The sequence below is a fragment of the Amblyraja radiata genome, chromosome 1 (assembly GCF_010909765.2).
Source record: "Amblyraja radiata isolate CabotCenter1 chromosome 1, sAmbRad1.1.pri, whole genome shotgun sequence".
Classification (NCBI taxonomy): Eukaryota; Metazoa; Chordata; class Chondrichthyes; order Rajiformes; family Rajidae; genus Amblyraja; species Amblyraja radiata.
In genome coordinates this window covers 132,719,300-132,744,034 of record NC_045956.1, presented here as the reverse complement: position 1 = coordinate 132,744,034, position 24,735 = coordinate 132,719,300, and the positions used below count along the sequence as shown (strand labels likewise).

The 24,735-nt window shown below is 44.7% G+C and overlaps 1 protein-coding gene across 1 annotated transcript in view; it reads left to right on the top strand.

The window, feature by feature from the left end:
* The window catches only part of tars1 (threonyl-tRNA synthetase 1), a 49,864-nt gene that overhangs the window by 4,624 nt on the left and 20,505 nt on the right, over positions 1-24,735 (top strand). Inside the window, exons 3-10 of the mRNA XM_033031012.1 lie at positions 4,916-5,106; positions 8,789-8,912; positions 10,414-10,535; positions 10,634-10,751; positions 14,318-14,382; positions 15,460-15,538; positions 15,722-15,868; positions 16,370-16,468. Coding sequence (XP_032886903.1) covers positions 4,916-5,106; positions 8,789-8,912; positions 10,414-10,535; positions 10,634-10,751; positions 14,318-14,382; positions 15,460-15,538; positions 15,722-15,868; positions 16,370-16,468 — 945 coding nt within the window. The remainder of the gene's footprint in view (positions 1-4,915; positions 5,107-8,788; positions 8,913-10,413; positions 10,536-10,633; positions 10,752-14,317; positions 14,383-15,459; positions 15,539-15,721; positions 15,869-16,369; positions 16,469-24,735) is intronic.

The following is a 24,735-nucleotide window of genomic DNA, read 5'->3' as shown; positions in this document are numbered from 1 at the left end:
GGGGACAGATGTGCAGCATCAACAATGTGAACATTGAGTTCAAACTTGACTCTGGAGCTCAAGTGGACATCCTGCCAGAGCACTTGTTCAGAAAGACTGGTCTTGACTTACTAAAGACGAACGTGACACAGGTCCTATTCTGGACATACAATGAAGCCCGTGGGGCAGGCAAAAGGGAACGTCAAAGTAGGTAAGAAAGAACACAGGGTTGTCTTTCAAATAGTGATGGGGAATGTGAAACCCATATTTGGGAAACTAACGTGTGAAAAGTTAGGGCTTCTTGTGCGAAAGGAGGCGGTTGATAGCGTGAGTGCGAGCCCATCATACACTGCAAGGATCATTGAGGAAAACCGTGAGATTTCCCAAGGGCTGGGAAGGCTAAAAAGACACGAGTACAACATAGCGCTGCAAGAGAACGTACAACCTAAGCAAAACCCGCCATGCACTATCCCCTATAAGATCAGGGATAAGGTCAAAGCCGAATTAGAGCGCATGGAAAGCTTGGGAGTCATAAAGCCCGTGAGTGAACCGACAGATTGGGTGAATTCAATGACTGTGGTTAGTAAACCTAATGGTGAAGTTCGCATATGCCTTGACCCACGTGACCTCAATGCGGCCATTCGTAGGGAGCATTTCCCAATGCCGACGTTCGAGAACATTGCAGCCCGCATGCCGAAGGCAGAATGGTTCTCAAAATTTGACGCGCAACTATGCAACTATAGAGAAGGAGCTGTGCTCCATACTGTATGCATGCAGAAAGTTTCATGACTTCATTGTTGGCCAGTGCACAGTAATTCTTATTGACCACAAGCCATTAGTAGGCTTGCTCGCCAAGCCACTACACAAATTAAGCCTCAGACTCCAACGCATGCGAATGCACCTGCTACGGTACGACCTGGAAATACGGTGGAAGCCGGGACGGGAAATGTTTGCCCCGGTGCCCTGAGCCGGCTGCCCAGTGCAAACACACCTGTGGAAGAGTACACCGCACTGCCGAACGTGATACATGCTGTAGAAGCCATCCTACACATGTCAGACGAGCGCTTTGCGCAGTTCAAGGCTGAAATAAAGAAAGATCGAACCCTGACACTTGTGCGAGTATATAAGGAAGGGTTGACCTAGTAACAGGCGTGATCTGCCCTCGGACTTGACTCCGTTTCATACATACCATGACGAGCTGGTTGAAGTTGATGGATTAGTCTTGAGGGAAAACCGAATCATAGTCCCCCAAAGCATGCGGAGGCAGATGCTGAACGCGCTACATGAATCACATCTGGGAGTAGTGAAACTTAAACATCGAGCCCGCAATTTATTTGCGTGGCCAGGAATGAACGCACAGATTGAGGACACTGGGAAATTGCTCGATATGCCAGGCGACAAGGAAAGCACAAGCAAGCGAGCCGCTCCAACCACACTTCATCCCCAGCAGACCTTGGTCTAAGGTCGGCGCGGACATCTTCCATCTGGATGGAGTTGACCATTTGCTTGTAGTGGACTATTACTCCAAGTACCCAGAAATAGCGCAACTGACAGACATGACGTCACATTCGGTGATACGTGAGATGAAGGGCATGTTTGCCCGGAATGGCATTCCTGACTTGGTGATGACTGACAACGCGAGACAATTTGTCTGTGCTGAGTTTCGTAGGTTCCAGGATGTCTGGGAATATGCCCATGTCACCTCAAGTCCCATATATCCACAGAGCAACGGGCAGATAGAGCGCTGTGTGCAAACTATAAAAGGTATCATGAGGAAAGCCAAACGCAGCGGCCGTGACCCGATGTACGCCATCCTCGAATACCGCAACACCCCACTTGATGGGACAGGCGGCTATGCCCCCTCACAGTTACTGAAGAGTAGACTGTTAAGAAGCAAATTGCCATCGCCTCTATCACTCTTACTGCCTCATCATGTCCCTCCCATGGGACCACAACTGGACATCCGACAAGAAAAACAGGCAGCATACTTCAATGTGAAGGCAAGCGTCGAGCCGAAGCCGCGCCTGGAACAACAACAGCTATGGTTTCATGCCAAACCAACTGAGTGGCAACGCGGCTGTATTGCAAGAGAAAACCTGTCCCCTCGGAGCTACGTCATCTCTACACCGAGCGGTACAGAGTTCCGCAGGAACAGGAAGGACATACGACCTGCGCACGATGCAGCTGAGCCATGCCCTGGCAACACGCAGCAGACAAGTGCGAACACTCTCCCACAAGGAGGAACCCCTCACCCAGAAGGAGCTAGTCTCCCAAACTCAAGCGAACTATCACAGGCCGCATCACAAGGGTCTGTGGTGGGGGAATCGGCTCAAAGCGAGCCAAGCCACACTCGCACACAACAGAAATACGACACAGAATGAGTTGGAAAGACGACTTGCACGAGAAGTGGGCGATTGTCAAAACCCCCAACTCGACTTGTTATGTAAAATTGTTGGGCAATTTTTTTATAGTTTTGTAGTATGACGAGCACTGTGTTATTTGTGGTACTTTATCCACATTAAATTCATTAAGGTTCAAGTTATTAATTTTGACCAACGTTGAAGGGGGGGGATGTAAGGTAATTTAAGGGAAGGGGGAGAATTGTAATTAAAGTAAAGGGGGAGATGTGATGTATATGTAAATGCCAGTGCCCCTTTAATATAAAGGGCTGTGCCTCGTGATCGAGAGCAGGTGACCTTGGAGAAGTGTCCGTGGGTGGGGCAGAATAAATCATACTTACAAGATGTCGGACGTGTTTTCCTTCTGCTTGTGCTAGTCACAACAGGGCTTTACGTGGTCTCAAACATTACAAATATGATCATGGCTGATCATCCAAAATCCGTGCCCTGTTTCTGCTTTCTCCCCATATCCCTTGATTCCATTAGCCCTAAGAGCTATATCTAACTTTTGAATACATCCAGTGAATTGGCCTCCACTGCCTTCTGTGGCAGAGAATTCCACAGATTCACAACTCTCTGGCTGAAAAAGATTTTCCTCATCTCAGTCCTAAATGGCCTACCCCTTCTTCTTGCGTTTGAAGCAGCAGCGGTTATGTAACGGCCTCCAGGCGCTGTAGCCAGTTCAATGTGCTGTTGTCGAGGGCCGTGAGGTCTACCCCTCCACCAGGGCGGCGGTGGACATCGCAGTTGAAAATGACGTGCTGCGCTGTTTGCTGGTCTGCTCCACACATGCAGGCTGCTGACGAACGCAGCCCCCAGCGATGCATGTTGGCGTTGAACCGCTGACCCCTGTACGGAGCCGGTTCAGGGCGACCCACTCTTTGCGGGGCAGGTCCGAGCCGGGTAGGGCTGTGGTGTTCGGTGCAACAATGAATTGCAGAGTTTGCGAAGTCTGTTCCCAGCCGGTTCTCCATGCTACTTGTGTGTTGAAACCGGAGCCACAGAGTGTCGCTGTGTGACGGGAGAAGGGGCAACTAGATGACAGGCGTTGAGGTCCCTGTTTCTGTGAGTCCTGGGCGAGGTGGTGCAGAGGATGTTTGGAGTCCGATGGGGCCTTGCACACCAGCCTATGAGTGAAGTACTCTGCGAAGTGTGGCGGGTGCAATACCTGCGAGCACCGGCAGAAGATCCGTTGGAGTAGGGAATAGGCAGCCGGTGATGATCCGCATGGTGTTGTTGAGGATGGCGTCTAGCTTGCTAGTATGAGCGCTGCGGCACCATGCAAATTCCAGAAGATTAGTCAAGCATGATTTCCCCTTCATTACCCCATGCTGACTTTGACCGATCCTGTCTCTGTGAGGTTACATTAGCTACCCTACAGTTCACAGGAACTGCTCCAGAATCTATAGAACATTGGATAGATTACCAATGCATCCATTATTTCTCAGGCCATCTCCTTGAGTACTCTGGGATGCAGACCATCAGGCCCTGGGGATTTATCTGCCTTCAGTCCCAACAGTTTACCTAACACCATTTCCTGACTAATGTGGATTTCCTTCAGTTCCTCCCTCCCACTAAATCCTCGGTCCCATAGTATTTCTGGGAGATTGTTTGTGTCTTCCTTAGTGAAGACAGAACCAAAGTACTTTTTAACTGCTGCCATTTCCATGTTTCCCCATTATAAATTCACCTGTTTCTGACTGGAAGGGACCTACATTTGTCTTTACTAATCTTTTCTCTCCACATATCAAAAGAAGCTTTTACAATCAGTTTTTATATTCCCTGTAAGCTTTCTTTCATGCTCTATTTTACCCCTCTTAATTATCCCCTTTGTCCTCTGTTGAATTCTAAATATTTCCCAGTCCTCTGGTTTGCTGCTTCCTCCTCCTTGGATTTAATACTATGTCTAATTTCCCTCGTTAGCCTCGGTTGGGCCACCTTCCCTATTTTATTTTTACGCCAGACAGGGATGAACAATTGTTGTAATTCATCCATGTGATCTTTAAATCTTTACCATTGCATATCCACTGTCAACCCTTTAAGTATTGTTTGCCAGTCTATTCAAGCCAATTCCTGTCTCATACCATCAAAGTTACTTTCTTTATGTTCAGGACCCTTGTCTCTGAATTAACTGTCACTTTCCATCTTATTGCAGAATTCTATCATATTATGGTCACTGTTGCCCAAGGGGCTTTGCACAACAGGACTGCTAACTAATACTTTCTCATTACACAATACCCAGTCTAGGATGGTCTTCCCTCTAGTTGGTTCCTCTACACATTGGCTTAGAAAACCATCCCGTATACACTCCATGAAATCCTCTTCCTCAGTGTTGTTAGCAATTTGGTTAGCCCAATCTATATGTAGATTAAAGTCACCCAACTATTCATTCTATCCAGAGGTGCTGCCTATCCTGTTGACTTACTCCAGCATTTTGTGTCTATTTTCGGTGTAAACCAGATCTGCAGTTCCTTCCTACACATATGGTATTGAAGATTTCTAATAAAGTTAAGTTTCCCTTTTATGCTCCTGTTTAGTTGAATCCATGGCCAGCTTACATCAATGAGCGACTTGAACTGTACAACAAACTCAAAGCAGAAAATGACTCCATTCTGGCAGAGCGTGTAAGCAAAGAGAGCAAACAAATAACGATTACTTTGCCAGACGGGAAACAAGTACAAGGAGACTCCTGGAAAAGCACTCCCTACAAGATTGCCTGTGGAATCAGGTGGCGTATTCTCTGTTGGATGTATAATCTGTTGATGTTTTATTACAATGAAATTTATTATGGTGTCATATCATAGAGATTAATGTTATAGTAAGATTACAGAAAAAATGACGAATGAGAGCAAAGGGATATTTTAAAATGTAGCATTTCTCACCAAAGTAGAGAAAGCTAAGGTTCTAATATCTGTTGATTGGATTACACAGTTGTCTTTTGAGAACAATGCCTAGATTGTTATAAGTTTTTAATTTTTTAATTCATTTAGATCAAGGTAACAAGACTGGCAGTTATTATCCATTTCTTATTGCCATAGCTCTTGGGTGTTTGAGGCTTCTTCACCACCCAATCTACCTGTGCCACCACTTTCAGGGAACTATGTACTTTTACTCCAATATCCCTCTGCTGTAGTCCCTTCCAAGTTCAAGTTCAAATGAGTTTATTGTCATGTGTCCCTGATAGGACAATGAAATTCTTGCTTTGCTTCAACACACAGAACATAGTAGGCATTTACTACAAAACAGATCAGTGTGTCCATATACCATTATATAAATATATACACACATGAATAAATAAACTGATAAAGTGCAAATAACAGATAATAGGTATTAATCCCAGCCTGTCTGAATGACTACCGTCCGGTGGCCCTTACCTCGGTAGTCATGAAATGCTTTGAGAGGCTGGTGAAGAAACACATCTGCACCTTCCTCCCTCGGAACATGGACCCGTTGCAGTTCGCATACCGTCCGAACAGATCCACGGACGATGCGGTCTCCCAGGTCTTGCACACCGCTCTCTCCCATCTGGACAGCCAGAAGGGGGGCTACGTGAGGATGCTGTTCATAGACTACAGTTCAGCCTTCAACACGATAGTCCCCACCAGACTGGCCGGGAAGCTAATGGAATTGGGGCTCAACACCTCCCTGTGTGCCTGGGTCCTGGACTTTCTCACCGCCAGGCCCCAGGTAGTCAAGATGGGAGGGAATACATCGAAGTCCCTCACCCTGAGCACAGGATCGCCCCAGGGTTGCGTCCTCAGCCCCCATTGTACTCCCTGTACACACATGACTGTGTGGCTAGGTTCAGCTCCAACTCTATAATTAAGTTTGCTGATGACACTGTGGTGGTGGGCCTGATCTCAGACAACGACGAGAAGGCCTACCGGGAGGAAGTGGCTGATCTAGCACTCTGGTGCCAGGATAACAGCCTCCTCTTGAACATCAAAAAAACGAAGGAGCTGATCATGGACTTTAGGAGGGCACATCATCCGAGGACGTACACTCCATTGAGGATAAATGGGGATCCTGTGGATAGGGTGAACTGTTTTAAATATCTGGGAGTTCACATCTCCGAGGATATGACATGGGCATCACACGCCTCAGCACTCGTGAGTAAGGCAAGGCAGCGCCTTTACCACCTCAGGCAATTGAGGAAATTCAGAGTGTCTCCGAGGATCCTCCAGTGTTTCTACGCAGCGGCGGTGGAAAGCATCTTGTCCGGGAACATTACCATCTGGTTTGGGAATTGCTCTGCCAAGGACAAGAAGGCTCTGCAGAGAGTAGTGCGTTTGGCCGAACGCACTATGGGAACTTCACTTGCCCCCCTGCAGGAACTATACATCAGGAGGTGCAACTCCAGAGCCAACAATATCATGAGAGACCCCTTCCACCCCTGCAACGGACTGTTCCAGCTGCTACGGTCAGGCAAACGCCTCCGTTGCCATGCGGTGAGAACGGAGAGGTTGAGAAGGAGTTTCTTCCCAGAGGCCATTCGGACTGTAAACGCCTATCTCACCAGGGACTAACTCTACTGAACGTTTTTCCTTCCATTATTTATTATGTAAAAGAATATGTGTGTTATGATTGTGTTTATAGTTTGTTTGGTTGTTGTCTTTTGCACAAAAGTCCGCGAGCATTGCCACTTTCATTTCACTGCACATCTCGTATGTGTATGTGACAAATAAACTTGACTTGACTTGACTTGACTTAACAATCAGAGTTTTGTCCGAGCCAGGTTTAATAGCGTGATGGCTGTAGGGAAGTAGCTATTCCTGAACCTGGTTGTTGCAGTCTGTAGCAGGGAGATGAGTGTGTGGCCAGGATGGTGTGTGTCTTTGATGATACTGCCAGCCTTTTTGAGGCAGCGACTGCGATAAATCCCCTCGATGGAAGGAAGGTCAGAGCCGATGATGGACTGGGCAGTGTTTACTACTTTTTGTAGTCTTTTCCTCTCCAGGGCGCTCTTCCACTCACTGTGAAGGGTTTGCCTTGGCTTGACTTCCCATTTGCCATTCGTCAGTACCCTTGCCCAGCTGTTGAAGATTGTGCTATAATTCTTCAAAGCCATCTAAAGATACAAGCATTGTAAACGTCAAACAATAACTCAAGATACAGCAAATCTGAAATGAAAATGAAAAATGCTGGAAATATTTGGAAAGTAATTCAGGGGAAATAATGTCAATATCATCAGAAAAGGGAAGGAGTAAATATTAAATTGTTTTGAAGTTGGAGAGAGAATAAATGGAGCAATGAAAATACCTCTGAAAGGCTAAGGCCAAGGTTACTTGGGGAATAAGAAAGGGAAAAGAAAGATATAGAGAGTGATGTAGTGAGATATAGAACAAATAAATGAAAGAAGTAACAATGATAAAGGAAACAGGCCATTGTTAGCTGTTTGCTAGGTGAGAACGGGAACCTGGTGCGACTTGGATGGGAGAGGAATGGAGAGAGGGCGTGCAGGGGTTACGAAGTGAGAGAAATCAATATTCATACCACTGGGTTGTAAGCTGCCGAAGCAAAATGTGAGATTCTGTCCCTCCAATTTGCGATTAGCCTCACCCTGACAATGGAGGCGGCTTAGGACAGAAAGGTCAGTGTGGGGAGGGAAATTAAAGTGTTTGGCAACCGGGCGATCGGGTATGTCCAGATGGAATGAGCGAAGGTGTTCAGCGAAACGATCGCCCAGTCTACATTTGGTCTCTCCAATGTGTAAGAGTCCATATCTTGAACAACGGATACAGTAGATGAGGAGGAGGTTTAAGTGAACCTCTGCCTAACGTGAGGACTGTCTGTCCCTGGTCAGAGTCGAGGGAGGAGGTATAGGGACAGATGTTGCATATCTTGCAGGGGAAGGTACCTGGGGAGGCAGTGGTTTGGGTGGGAAGGGATGAGTTATCCTGTTCTTATACCTCCTCCCTTTACCAAGACGTGTCCCTATATCTCCTCCCTCGACTCTCTTGTTTCCCTTTCCCCTGACTAGTCTGAAGAAGGGCCTCGACCCGAAACATCGCCCATTCCTTCTCTTTCGAGATGCTGCCTGTTCCGCTGAGTTACTCCACCATTTTGTGTCTATCTTTGGTTTAAACCAACATCTGCAGTTGTTCCTAAACAAGATTTGTTAGGGGCCCTGTTTCAGTTTACCATCTATCCTGTCGTGCTGACATGTATTCCTTCATCTGGCGCTTATCAATGTGATCCCACCTTTTTTGCACTGTCCTGTTCCTTGTTCAGAGCAATTAAATTGAATTGCCACATTTTGTATTTGTGTGAATGTTGATCTAAATAATTAGTGCATTTCAAAAACTTGATTGTGTGAAGACTTTCAAAGTGGAAGGCACTAAATAAATATTCTCATTTAACTTAAAATAAAATAATTTGTAAAATTCCATTTATTTAATATTTTACTGCAGTCAGGGTTTGGCCGATAAAGTTGTTGTTGCCAAAATAAATGGAATGGTATGGGACTTGGATCGACCTTTAGAAGGAGACTGCAGTCTAAAATTGCTCACATTTGATGATGAAGAGGCTCAAGCAGTAAGTAATCCTTGTTTACAACTATTGGGAAGTGTCAATGGTCAGTTTTAATTGTCTGCATTCCTCTTGGCAAACGAGTTAGTTTGACAAATAATTACTGTCTAGTTTAACACGCATATTCTTGGCCTGAATTTAACACGCCATCATAAGGCACAGTTCAACTCCACCCAAATCCCCAGCCTATCCGACCCAAGTTATTTTGTGCATTGTTTTAATTTGTATCGTACTTCAATGGAAACTATTATTTCATATGATCTGAGTTGGCCCCTAAATTGAAGTGTCCATAAAATCGTGCCTTTTGTTGCAATTCAACAAATAACAGGCCTGAATTTGGCAGTCATCAGTGAGCAAACAAGCTGAAGAAGGTCCTGACCCAAAACGTCACCTATCTCTGTTCTCCAGAGATACTGCCTGACCCACTGAGTTACTCCAGCACTCTGTGTCCTTTAATGTTTACTATTTGTTGCATTTCTGCTTTGACCCCGTTCTCTACGTGGGATTTTTACACAAGTACTTGCTCTAAATTAGCGAATTAATAAGATGGCCTCTACAGCAGATCAGAAGCCTATTGGCAGGACAAGTGATTACACTGGTACCCCACTCAGTGCTGAGGATGCATTCTTGTTCTTCAAACAAGATTGGAAGTGGAGTTAGTGCTAAATTGTGTTGTGATGTATCTTGCTGACCATATTGCTGGGCCAGGTGCCAGACACAAGCAGCTCAGTCTGGCAAGTGAATGGTCAGTCTGCTTGCACTGACGTTTGGGGCCTGAGTTTGCACTTCTGCTGGCATTGTAAGTTTGGATTATTGCAGCATCTGCTCCATGCATTAGTGGACTGCCCATGTCCTTGGGTATCTCAAATGGTCTTCTGTTGAATATGACATCTCCCTTCTGTTTGTTTGGCTGCGCAGCTCTCCCCAGACCAGGGATATGATATGATATGATATAAGGATATGATAGCAGGACCAAAGGCCCGAGTCCATCATTGAACAAGTTGCCAAACAGAAATCTGCAGGCAGGAGATAATGAGACACCATTAAATCCTGGTGATCTGTTGATACATGGAGGAGGTGCTGCCAACCCACAGCAATGGCTTGCTCTCACCATGCAAGCCAGTTCACATACCCGAGTCCCACATTTCAGAGTTGAGCAGTCAAGTCTGCCCAGCACCAGTTGTTGCAGGCAGCCTCTCCACACCCATCTGCAGGGTGAGTCATCGCTGGTGAGATTCATGCCAGTTACTTGGCACAGCAGTGTGCAGCATTGGGATGGGTGGAATCTCACAGCCTGAGCAGTTGGTCATCTCTTCAATAGTGGAGGCAGGTACAAAGCTGTTCTGAATGAGGGATCAGGAATACCCAGGCAGCACTGAGTAAGGTTCTAGTCAAATTGAAGAGCTTAATGTGCAATGCAGATACTAATTCAAAAATTGTCAATAAATAAGTATTTGTATCATCATATTATTTTTGCATATATCAACAATGTTGTTTTCTGTACCAGGTATATTGGCATTCCAGTGCTCATATATTGGGTGAGGCCATGGAACGAATCTTTGGAGGATGTCTCTGCTATGGACCACCCATTGAAAATGGATTTTATTACGACATGTTCTTGGAAGAAGGGTACGGTTCTGTTAATTATCTTTTTTGTTAGTTCCAATGATCTATATATTGGTAAATTACTTTTTGTATATTTTAATACAAACCTTCTGTTACAACAGAGGTGTTTCCAGCAATGATTTCCCAGCATTGGAAAGCCTATGTAAACGTATAATGAAGGACAAACAGCCATTTGAGAGACTTGAAGTGAAGAAAGAGACTCTTCTTGAGATGTTCAAGGTATGCATCCTGATTATTTTTTTTGTATCATGCTGGAGATTAGACAAGCAGTTTGTTTCTAGGCACATGCTCATTGCTTTGAACAGCCTGTTGTATTTGTACATGTGGTTGAAACAAAAGATTCAGATCAGGCAAACCTTTAAGAATACTTTTAGGATCCCCCCTTTCCTCTAAATTTTTTTTTAAAAGTTTTTATTTAATAAAGAAGTGTCACAGGCCTGAACTGGTCAGAGTCTTCATGCTGCTTCTAAGTAGGTACAAAAGTGTACTATTATTATTCCAGCCTCTAAATCTTCCTGCATGAAATAAAGGTATTCTGAACAACTAGCAACATTTTCTTTGAAAATATTTTCTTCACTTTGACCTCAACACTGAACATTATCTTCGCAGAAAACCATCACTGTAAATTGTGGCATTTAAAAAAATGTATGTTCTAGTTTGCCAATAGGCCATTGGAGATTAATGATTACATTACAGCAGCAGGTGGGACTTCAGCTTCATTGAAAGAAATTTCATCCTGCAGATGAATCCAAAGGATCTAACAAATTTCCACAACAGATAATAAAATTTGGATACTTATAGTCTGCCATAATAAGAAAGATTTTACATATTTGTTTAATTAATAAAAATAAAGCTTTTAGTGTCACTAAGGCACAATATAAGACATTTAATACGGAGTTTGTATAGAAACATAGAAACATAGAAAATAGGTGCAGGAGTAGGCCATTCGGCCCTTCGAGCCTGCACCGCCATTCAATATGATCATGGCTGATCATCCAACTCAGTATCCCGTACCTGCCTTCTCTCCATACCCCCTGATCCCTTTAGCCACAAGGGCCACATCTAGCTCCCTCTTAAATATAGCCAATGAACTGGCCTCAACTACCTTCTGTGGCTGAGAATTCCAGAGATTCACCACTCTCTGTGTGAAAAATGTTTTCCTCATCTCGGTCCTAAAAGATTTCCCCCTTATCCTTAAACTGTGACCCCTTGTTCTGGACTTCCCCAACATCGGGAACAATCTTCCTGCATCTAGCCTGTCCAACCCCTTAAGAATTTTGTACGTTTCTATAAGATCCCCCCTCAATCTTCCAAATTCTAGCGAGTACAAACCGAGTCTATCCAGTCTTTCTTCATATGAAAGTCCTGACATCCCAGGAATCAGTCTGGTGAACCTTCTCTGTACTCCCTCTATGGCAAGAATGTCTTTCCTCAGATTAGGAGACCAAAACTGTACGCAATACTCCAGGTGTGGTCTCACCAAGACCCTGTACAACTGCAGTAGAACCTCCCTGCTCCTATACTCAAATCCTTTTGCTATGAATATATGTCATATAATCACATCTGTCTGGTATACTTTTTTAGTTCTTTATAGATTAAACTAAATGCACAGCAAAGAACATTCATCCATTTATAATAGTACAAATTCGAGTGTAACACAATGTGCTTGATGCTAAACGATCCGCATTTTACAACACTAGTTGTCCTGGATAGTGTGAGTTGTGGGGACAATAGTTGGAAGAAAAATAATTTTACGTTTGGGGAAAATTCCTTTACTAAACATAAGGTGCCATTTTCTTGACATATAACATGTAACCTAAAATGATGTTGTACTTTTGAATTTGTTACGTGGCTTTTTAATTGTTACCTGCCTTGTGGGAAAATTTTAAAAGATCCTGAGTTCTGATACTTTCACTTATTTGTCTATGTGAATTGGTGTCAGTCTTGCAAAAATGATTTGATATAGAAATTCAATTTCATAGATTGTTTGACACTACAGGTGCACAACCTTTTATCCGAAAGCCTTGGGACCAGACACTTTTCGTAATTCAGAATTTGTCGGTCTTCGGAATGGAAATTTTTTAGCGTAGATTTTAATGGCTGGCTCAGTGGTAGAGTGCTCGGCTCATATCCGCAAGGTCGCGAGTTTGCGACTTGATCCTGGCAGTTACTCGATCGCGAGTTTGAGTCTTCAATGTCGTTTTTTCTTGCAGAAAAAATGTTTGTATGAAATACAGTGTAGGAGAGGTGTACTGACTGTGTGGGCAGAACTTTGGAAGTGATTGCCCACCAGTCTAAAAAGCCGCTGTGTCTCCCTGTCCCTGGGATAGCAGGGGGCGATCAAACAGCACAATACCCCCCTCCCCCTCCAACTCCAGAGGAATCCGCTCCCCGATGGGCCGCTACCAAAGATCATAGAGGAGCTCCTCTATGATCTTTGGCCGCTACAGCGACAAGTGGCAGTTCGCCCACAGCCCGAGCTGCGCCCCCTCATCCGCCACCCCAAGAACAAGACGTACCTTGCACACCATCAGCTTCTGCCCCTACGTGTTCCTCTGGAGTTGGAGCGGGGCTGGGCTGGAGTTGCTGCTGGCTGTGGGTCTCTGGGATCTCCGTGCTTGCAGTGGGCCTGGGGGTCGGTGGGCGGCGGTGGGAGCTGTGGACCTACGGACCTACCTCCGTGGAGCTAGCCAGCTTCGGAGCGTGGAGAGTTGCGGGGGCGAGCTGCTGCGACCCGACTCTGGTGGATGGTGACACCGGGAGCTCGCGGGTCCACGGTGGGAGACTGCTTTGCGGGGCACCGGCAGCGGCGACTTCTCCCGCCCGAATTACGGGGTTGAGAGCAAACATCATAGAGGTTGAGAGTGACCTGGAGGGGGGCCTTACAACGCCCGGCGCGGCTGTAAATTGCCGCGGACTTGCTAGCGCCCGCCGGGGGCTCCAACATCAAGACCGGGGCAGGGCCCTACATCTCCCGGCGTGGCTTTGAGTGGCCGCTCCCCGATGGGCCCCTACGACGCCCCGATCTGCGCCCCGTAATCCGCAACCCAGGTTCCTCTGTAGTTGGAGTGGGGCTGGGCTGGGCTGCTGTTGGCTGTGGGTCTCTGGGATCTCCGTGCTTGCGGTGGGCCTGGTGGTCGGTGTCCAATTGGTCCTGACACGGTCCTGCTGCAATCGCCGACGTGAAGACAGTGCAAAGCCCCCGCGCCGGTGCAATGGGCGGGGAGCTGGAGAGGGGAGGGAAGGGGTCACACACATGGCCGGGAAGCAGAGGGGTGTAGGTGGGGTGATACTGAAGCGAGCGACAATCTACTGCTGCCTGCCCGCTGAGTTAAAAAGTTCCCATGCAAGACTCACGAAACACTGTATATCGTGAGTCTACCGTGGGAACTTTTTAATTCAGCGGGCAGGCAGCAGCATATTGTCAATTATTAACCCTCCCGCGCAATATACCCTCATCTTCTCTTTTATGAATGGGGATTTAGTTCCCCTTTCTTCGAGGACCGACGGGAGGTTCCGCTGTCACCTCTGCGGGCCGCCCTCGGTGAATGTTTTCAAGGACCTTTCTTCAAGGACCGAAAAAATGGCCGCTATTCGGAGGTTTTCGTTATTTGGATCTTCGGATAAAAGGTTGTGCACCTGTATTAAGAAAAAAAATGAACTTAATAGAGATGTACTGATTTTTGACATTGTGTAACTGATCTTGTTTTTTTTTTTAAACAAATTTGAGAGTATGTCGTGCTTCTAAGTAAATTTTCTCAAACACTATTTTCTTTTCTCTTTAGTATAACAAATTCAAGTGCAGGATTCTGAATGAGAAGGTGAATACACCAACCACAACAGTGTACAGGTGAGGAGCTGTGATTTTGAAGTTTCCTTTGAGAAGTATGAAGTGTTCCTTGCATCTTTAATCTATGATATGAGGAATGCAATTTTTTTTTTTAGTAAAAGTTGTACAATGAAGGATTAAGCACTGGTATTAAGTGGAACATAGAAACAGGAAGTTATGAGTCTGAAGAAGGGTTTCGGCCCGAAACGTCGCCTATTTCCTTCGCTCCATAGATGCTGCTGCACCCGCTGAGTTCCTCCAGCAATTTTGTGTACCTTCGATATTCCAGCATCTGCAGTTCCCTTTTGAACAAGTTATTAGACCCCATGTGTGGTCTCTAAATCGTAGCTTAGCGTTTACCTTAGTAACAGTTTCCTACTCTAATCCCACATTCCCTGATTTCCCTGAACTGATTAGTTTTGCATATACCTGATGACTAAGTCTCAGTTCCACTAGGTGGGGAATTCGGAACATTTGCTGCACACTGGGTCAAGGTTTTCTTTTTATCCTATTTATTCTGAGACTCTAAACCCTGGTTCTGGATGCTACCCTGTGGAGCGGAATGATTCCCATCTGCCCTGTCAACTGTATTATAAATAATATGGCCTATGTTGACAAAATATTCTCTCATTCTTAACTGTAAATATAGGCACAATCTGCTGGACATGATATTGTCAAATAACTTCATAATTTCTCAAAAGGCATGAGTGTTTGGGTGAAAGAAATATAGTTTGACTTTGACCTTGTTTGATGGTCGTGATCATAACAAAAAAACGTGACTTGGCCGTAGAATGTCCATTGTCCTTTGCCAAGATGCATGATGCTAGAAATGGAAAACTATCATGCTGACTTGACATCGGATGCTTTTAAATTTGAGGCCGAGGAACACTTGCTGGGTCAGAGAAAGATGTTTACTTTTACTGACATGTGCCTGATTTGTGGGTGCTTGATGCAGAAATTACTTGATCATACATTTTAGTTTAACAGCATGAAGATTGTACATTGGGTAAATATTAATTGTGGATCCTTGTACACTGCCTTAATGGAGGAGAACGTATTCTAATATTAGCAGCACTTGTTTTCTTTCCTTAATGTCAGATGTGGACCATTAATTGACTTGTGTAGAGGACCTCATGTCAAGCATACTGGTAAAATAAAGGCCATGAAAGTGCATAAAGTAAGTACTTCAAATCTAATTTATAAAATAAATCATCTTGTTTCTCTTTATAAAAAAAACCCAATAATATGGACAAAGTATTTATGCTTTGGTGTTTTCATTTTGTGCTGTGCTGAGTTGGAGAAATGTTATTAATCTACATTGTTTTTTTTATCTTTGAGATCATATTTACTTTTTTTACAGAATTCTTCCACTTACTGGGAAGGAAAGGCTGATATGGAGACATTGCAGAGAATTTATGGGATTTCTTTTCCGGATTCCAAAATGTTGAAAGAATGGGAAAAATTCCAGGAAGAAGCCAAAAACAGAGACCATAGGAAATTGGGGAGGGTTAGTCTTGTAATTCAAACAATAATCTTGGGAATTATATGCATATAATATATTATACTTGATAACAAATCCTGGATCCCTTCTGAAACTCTCTTCTGTTTTACTATTTTTCCTTTTGGTAAATTATGCAAAATCTATAACTTTTAGTAGAGAAATGTCTGCAAAGCATATTTGGCTCTTTATTTAGTATAACTATTGCTATCCAGTCTTTCTTGCATACAGTTATTTTGTTCAGCTATTGGCAATAACACCCATTCTGGTATTGGTTTTCATAAGACTGCAGTTGCTATTGGAATGCAGAAGAACCTGTCCTTTAGAACATTATTCCCGGTTAAATGTATGGACGTAGGTGTGAGAATCCTTAACATTGGAAGTTGTGCTAAAATTTCATTCACTTCATGTTTGAATATCACTGCATAAATGCCAATTTAAGATTATTTTTAGCTGCTCTCTGAGACTAAATATGTTTTTATTTAATAAGACGAGTTTTTATTTTTTCAGGAGCAGGAATTATTTTTCTTCCACGAACTGAGCCCAGGATGCTGTTTCTTCCTTCCAAAGGGAGCTTACATCTACAACGCACTGATTGAGTTCATTAGGGTAGGTGTTATTCAAGCTTTTGTTACAGATTTAATTGTGAAAGATTTGCAAATTAGTTTTCACGGAGGTTATTGGGATGAGAACATGCATTTTCTATCATATACTAGGCAAAGGAAGCATCATGAGGAAATGTAGGAAAAGGGAAAGCGTGGGGAAGGGGGGTGTGGGGAGAGAGGGTGGTCGCAGCAGACGCAGCTTGCACTCTGCTCGTAGCGCTATGGGGGGTCGTTTTTGCGCAAATTTAAATTCAACGCAGACTGAGGTCTAGATGAGAGTTTCAGTAATAGTATAGAAGATAGATAGATTTGTCAGTCTCCCCTGCTTCTGATGGACTTTACCTTTTTGACACATTTGCCATGTAAGACCATGTCAAAAGCCTTTTAAATACACATAGATCTTATCAAATGCCCTTTTTCCATAACTGCTAAATGTCATTTAGTTATGATCACGCACAAAAATATGAGGAAAAGGTTTTTCACCCAGAGAGTTGTGAATCCAATTTGAGTTAGATTTAGCTCTTAGGGCTAGATATTAGGGCTAGATCAAGGGATATGGGGGAAAAAGCAGGAATGGCCTGCTCCTGCATCTATTTTCTATGTTTCTATATTTTTAATACTCTCCCACTGAAACTTTCCACTTGGCTAATTTCATTCTTTAAATATCCAGAATTTCAATCTCTCCGGTTGTGCCACATAGTGAACGGAATTCTCTGCCCTCCCTACCAGGTATTCTGATAGTATTCGAGTTAATATAATGGCAGTTTAAATTCGCTACTCTTACTTTGACACTCGTCAGAATTTTCCCTACAGATTTCCTCATCCAGCTGTCTCTGATTGTATTGAGATTTATAATACACCACCAACAGTGTTAATGTCACTCTATTTTATTTAGCTAGATTATTTGATAAACCTATATTATTATTTTCCATAACTGTGATTGTTTCTTTGACTCCCACAACTATATAGACTACACCTCATCCCACAATGCCTCCTACAAAGACTACCCCCACTCAATTTCTCCGTCTGTGCCGCATCTGCGCCCAAGATGAGCTGTTCCATACCAGGACATCCGAGATGTCATACTTCCCTTCTTCAATCGTAGATGAGGCCCTCACACTTGTCTCCTAGGTGCTCTGCTCTTGTTCCCCCTTCCCCCCAGATGCAACAGGTACAGACTCCGCCTAGTCCTTGCCTTTCACCTCATCGGCCGGCGCATTAAACACATAATCCCCCAACATTTTCTCCCACCACTAGTCACTTCTTCCCATCTACACCCCTTTTCGCCTTCCGCAGAGTCCGTTCCTTCTACAACTCCCTGGTTAACTCGCCCCTTCTCATCCAAACTACCCATTCCCCAGGTACCTTCCCCAGCAACCGCAGGAGATGCTACTGTCCTTATACCTCCTCCCTCAATTCTGTCCAGGGACCCCAACAGTCCTTTCAGGTTGGGCAGAGGTTCACTCGCACCTCCTCCAACCTCATCTACTGTATCTGTTGTTCCAGGTGTGGTTTCTTATACATTTGCAAAACCAAACGTGGACTGGGTGAACATTTTGCGGAATGCCTTCGCTCAGTCTGCTTGGGCCTACGTGATCTCCCAGTTACCAAACACTTTAACTCCTCTTCCCATTTCCATACTGAGCTTTGCGATTTTAGTTCTTTGCTATTTTACTCTTGGTACTGTTGGTATTCGAAGTGGAATAGTAAGATTAAACGAGAACTTACCAGTTTGAAGTTCGATTGTTATTTTATGAGGAGCTGCGATGAGGGCCTACGTGAAGAACCCTGTTCAGCCGCACGTGCGTCAATCTTCAAAGCAGTGGTGTGAAATCACAGATAATAGTGACTGAAGTATAATAGTAAGATGAAAGAAGACTAGAACTACCAGATGACCTTAATGAGGGCTGCGAGCGTAGGGCACGCAGTCCCTCATCGTAACTCCTCATAAAATAACGATCAAACTTCAAACTGGTAAGTTCTCGTTTAATCTTACTATTTTACTTCGGAGTCACGTGAGTGACTACGTGAAGATTTCAAAGCTCCGTGATTTCATGCCGTGAGAAACAAGTCTACACAGCCACAACTGCCCCATTGACAAATGAGGGAAAACATTCATAATGTATACAGTCATGACATAAATTTAAACATGCTGATGCTGTTAAATAAGTAATAACAATAGTCACATCTCTCATCCGGATGGAACCTATAACAGAACATAAAATAAAGTTGAGTAATACCCCTGGTCTGGCAACGGGTTATTATAAAATGTTTGAAAATTTGTTCGTTTGACCACGCTATAGCCGTTAGGATGTGGTCCAGCGGAATGTAATTAACCCGTGCTGCTGCTGTTATAGCAGCCCTGGTGGAGTGAGATCCGGATCAGTATCTACTCCTGCATAACTCAACTCCGTTTTAACACCTGGCAAGATCTGAGCAGATACGTTCTTATAACGTTTTTTGTAACTAACAATCATAGTTAGCTCAGAGTCTCGAAGGCTCTTGGTGACCTTGACATATTGTTGTATATGTGTGTCCTCACATAACGAAAGGTCTCTGGGTATGCCTTGAACTATTTTGAGACCTGACACCCCTACTGCTCTGTTTAAATAAATTATAGCATAAAATACTCTGCATATATTTGCAGATGTAATCATCCTCTCCTGTCACAATAATGTAGGGAGTGACCTGTTGCGCTAACCAGCGCCAGGAGGATAACTACCTAATGAGGTCCGGTCAAAGCTAAGAATGTAGCTGGAACCCCCTGGTGAAATAGTGTTAACACAATGTCAACCTCCCATACTGCATTGTACTTGTCCTGGGAAAACTTGTGTAAAAGATATCCTTTACTAACTCGATATCCGAGGTGAACCCAACAAAGTGGACCTCGTTATCTTCAGTAAGTCTGATGGAAAGCACCTTGGCGCAGTTAATGACCCAATAACTCAATATTGTCAGAGACCATTTAAATGAACTGCAATAGCTCAGAATCTGTACCATTTTAAATGTAACATGAGCATTAAACAAATGCTTCGCATCTCCTGAAGAAGAAAAGCCTGCTTTTTGGTACTATTCCAGCACTGTAAATACATACAAGAAATAGGTGTGACAACCCAAGCCGTAAGCAGTCTATTGAGAATCTGTAGAACATAAATTGATTTTATCATGCAATGGCTGATTTCCCGAGCCACAGGCTGAACCAGCAAGTTACGTTTAAAATAACCATATAAGGTTGCATTATTATTATTCGCGACAAATCGGGAATCAAACTGCATAGGCCAATTCCACAGCTGGAACCTAAAGCGGGCTCTTGATGACTTTATTTCAAGACCCGACTCGTAAAGCAAAATGGAGGAAGACATAAAAGACCATTCCTCCTGCTTGTAGCGAGAATGTATCATTCGCCACTGTTATGCCACACATTTTTGCAACCTTTGAATTAGCATGAAAACAACATACCTATATTCGGTGTTGCATTGAATCAGAATTTCATAAATACTGTGTGGTCCAACACCCATTCTGTGTTGTCATTGATCTGTACATAATGATACTCCAGTGGCAAATTAGATTATGTACCTATTACAGGATCTTTTATTTGATTGCACCCTCGTGCTTATCATATGCCACATAGTGTATCAACATGAAGTTCAATCAATCAACCTTTATTGTCATCTTGCAAGCAACAGTTGTACAGTGCAAAATGAAAAGACGTTTCCCAGGGAATAGCAGAGCATCGCACATGAAATTTAAAACATTTCACACATAATAACACTAAAAACAATCCAGTCCCTGATGGAACAGTATAAATAGTTAAAAGCAGGTAAAACACAACGTTAAAATACAATAAACCAATCATAAAAATGTCCGGGGCAGCTGATTTGAGTGGCCAGTGCCAGTTATTAAAGTGGCCAGTGCCAGTTATTAAAGTATCCGTGCCAGCCGCAGAATCAAGTGACTGAGTACAGAGTACAAGTTGAGCATGCAGCTGCATATTCGCTCAATCACTCTTTAACCCATAAAATGCACGTGGGATCTATATATAGATAGTTGATACCAATAACTGAAGAGTTAATAACTCATGCAAATCTCCTGCACCTCCAACTAGACATTTGCATTTTCCCACCTTAGGCCATAGCATCATTTTGCAATATAATGACATATTTATTGATCAACTACTGGAGCAATGCTGAATACTGTTTGTCCGTCATAGTGCCTTTAGTAGCTTCAGCTGGTAATAGCAAAGGTGTGCTATCAATGACCTTCATGGCCCTTTATTGTTTGCCATTAAGCATGCTGTCAGTTCTCCCACTTGCACAGCTGCATCACATCTATTACATTGCCAGTTAGTCTAATGAATAGAAACTGCTTTATAACAACAAGGCTGTTCCAGGTTTCTATTGACTCCAATCTGTTGCCCAGGACGGAGTCACAGGCCAAGTATCCATTTGATAACAACTTAATTTAACTGGATAGGGAGAACAATTTCTCAAGTAGCTTGAGACTGAAACAGTGGATTTTAGCCAAATACTGCGTCAAAATATAACCCAGACAATACATCACAAGTGTTTTTGAACTCTTTTGAGTAGTCCTTTGAATGATTTATTGTCATCATACTGTTAAATTGCCTCATCATAGCAATGCCTTCAAATATCTCTGATGATCATTGTACATGGAATACCCTATGAAATCAGTTTGATCACCCTTCTTCCATAATGAACAGGCCACACCTGCCATCATTTCGTGTCTGCCCTGAACGGCAACTCAGGCCCGGTTCCGATAATTCTCACATGTCCCAAGACAACTCTTGCCATAATTGACTTGACAACTTCTCTCTCACTCAGCATGTCACCTTTCCCACCCATGACAAAGGTCACATCCTTGACCTGATCTGCTCCACAAATCAACCGGTACTCGACCTCCATCCATGCCTCTTCCCCCTCTCTGATCATAAGCTTATACGGTTCACCATCCCTTCTCCGACACCTCACCCCCGCTTCCTCTGAGAAATCACCTTCCGTAATCTAAAATCCATTGATCCCCACCATCTCTCTGACCTGCTCTCCACCACTCTCCCCCTGGACTCAACCCATATCTCACCTGATGATCTCGCAAACCATCTCAACTCCACCTTGTCTACCTCCCTTAACACTATGGCTCCCCTCAAAACAAGAACCGTAACTTTCAACACATCTTCACCCTGGTACACACCTGCACTTCGTAAACTGAAACAGACTGGTCGCCGACTTGAACGACTCACAAAGAAATCATCTCTCACAGTCCACCTTGAAGCTTACAAACTCCACCTCACTGACTACAAAGATGCCCTCATTGCTGCAAAATCTGCCTACCTCTCCTCCATATTCACCGATCCCTGCCTAAACCACAGAACCCTCTTCTCCACAGTGGGCAACCTCCTCAAGCCTCGAGCCAACACTCTCCCTACCTCTACTCCGGATCTCTGCAACTCATTCCTCCACTTTTTCGCTGATAAAATCAGCACCATCTATCAATCTTTATCCCCTGTACCCGACTCCCCAGCATCTACTCCACCACCTACCAAGGCCCCTCCTTTCTACATCTCCACTGACCTCCTTACCCCTCCTCCACACTGCTTCTTCTCCCAGTTTGACTTGGTCACCCCTACTGAAATCTCCAAACTCATCAGCTCTTCCAAACCCACTACCTGCTCCCTCGACCCTCTCCCCACTCCCCTGCTGAAGTCCTGCCTCCCCGTTCTTTGCCCCTACCTCACTAATCTCTTCAACTCCTCATTGTCCCAAGGAATTGTCCCCTCCGCTTTCAAAACTGCTGCTGTCACACCAATCTTAAAGAAACCTGGTCTTGATCCCTCCTCTCTCATTAACTACCGCCCAATCTCAAACCTCCCCTTTCTTTCAAAAACCCTGGAGCGTATCGTTGCGTTGCAACTTCATTCCCACCTCCTAGCGTATAACCTACTTGAACCCCTCCAATCTGGCTTTCGCCCCCTCCATAACACAGAAACTGCTCTCCTCAAAGTCCTCAACGACCTCCTCACCTCTGCTGACACTGGTTCCCTCAACATCCTCATCCTCCTCGACCCGAGCGCAGCCTTCGATACAGTGAACCATAACATCCTGCTCACCAGACTCAAAGACCTCGGCATTGAAGGCGCTGCACTCAGCTGGCTCCGTTCCTACCTTTCCAACAGATCCCACTTCATCTCTCTCCACAACCACACCTCTGCTACAGCCACAGTCACTCAAGGCGTTCCCCAAGGCTCCGTACTCGGCCCCCTCATCTTCATCATCTACATCCTCCCCCTTGGTCAGATACTCCGCCACTTCAACCTGGACTTCCACTGTTACGCCGATGACACCCAGATCTACCTCGGCACCAAATCCCCCCACAACCCCCCCCCCTCTCCCATATCAACTCCTGTTTGTCAGCTATAAAAACCTGGATGCAACATAACTTCCTCAAACTCAACAGCGATAAGACAGAATTCCTCCTCATAGGCTCCAAAGCCACACTCAGCAAAACCAATAACCCCATTCTCACCATCGACGGCACCACTGTCTCCCCATCTCCCCAGGCCCGCAACCTTGGCGTGATCTTTGATTCCACCCTCTCCCTTGAGCCTCACATCCGCCATGTCATTAAAACCTCCTTCTTTCATCTCCGCAACATCGCCAAACTCAGACCCTCTCACACCTCCCGCGCTGAAAGACTCATCCATGCCTTCATCTCCTCCCGACGACTATTGCAACTCACTTCTCCTTGGCATCAGCTCCACCTACATCAACCGACTCCAACTGGTCCAGAACGCAGCCGCCCGACTCATCACCCACACCAAATCCTGGCATCACATCACTCCAGTCCTCAAACAACTTCACTGGCTTCCCATCTCCCACCGGATCACCTACAAAATCCTGATCCTCACCTACAAAGCCCTCCACCATCTGGCCCCCCCATATCTCACTGACCTCCTCTCCCCCTACCAACCCTCACGGTCCCTCAGATCCACATCAGCCGGTCTCCTCTCCATCCACAAGTCCAACCTCCGCAGTTTTGGGGACAGAGCCTTCTCCAGGGCAGCTCCCAGGCTCTGGAACTCCCTCCCCCAACTGATCCGCAATTCCGTGTCCCTTACCATCTTCCAGTCCCGCCTCAAGACCCATCTCTTCACCTCTGCCTATCCTTAGCCCCACGTCCCCCTCCCTTTTCATCTGTGCATTAATTGCCTCATATTGTGTTTTGAATTCTGTCTTTACTTTGTGTACTAGTCATGTCTCTACTATTTATTTCATTCCCCTTACACGTTTTTCCTCTACCTGCTAAATTTTTGTAAGGTGTCCTTGAGACTCTTGAAAGGCGCCCATAAATAAAATTTATTATTATTATTATTATTATTATTATTATTATTATTATTATTATTCTGACCTTGCCTTGAAAGACAATTCCCCATATCTCCAAGCCTGTCTCGAAGGCAAACCTGGCTAAAATACTGGACCTGGCTCAACACTCTTCTGGCCAAATTCCAAGTAATTACTAGTAATGTCCAGTTTACCTGGTTAAAATGCCTGAGTAGATGACAATGTCTCAATCATTTGTGTATTGTACAACCAATTGTAAATCTTACTAACTTATTCGTGATCACTTAGTTGTAAAGTAACTCTGGTCAGCTTTCATGCTGCTACCAGCTTCAGTGAACCGCTTACTGCCGATGAAGCCGTGGGGTGCATTGTCCCCTAAACTATGAATCCTTGTTCGTCGTTGGCCTAATTGGTCCAACAGCTTATGCTTCGTCCTTCAGGTTTTGCCTGTGGAATAGGTCTTACCTGAGTAGAAGATTCTGCGGGTGGCTCTAACGTCCCCTGATAGCGGTGTTCACTGCATTGTGTTGGGATGGCAACCTTGCTGCCAGGAATCGTACCTCTGACATGTGCCCTTCATCCCTTGAGGTATGCTCCACGCTATACCCTCAGCCTCGGCATCAGATTTACACTGACCCGACATGTTCTCCTCTTCCATAAGGGAGACATTAAGCAGCCCTACTACAAGGCGCTGCTGGCGCGGCCTCTGCAACAGGCCCACCCTTCAGGGTCAGAAATGCCCCGGTAAGCTCACCTCCTCCATGAGGGAGACATTATGCAGCCCTTCTACAGGTGCTGCTGCCATAATTTAAGCAGCCCTATTGCAAGGCGCTGCTGGCGTGGCCTAGAGCAATAGGCCGGCACTGCCATAGACTCGGCATCCCCATTAAGCAGCCCTGTTACAAGGCGCTGCTGG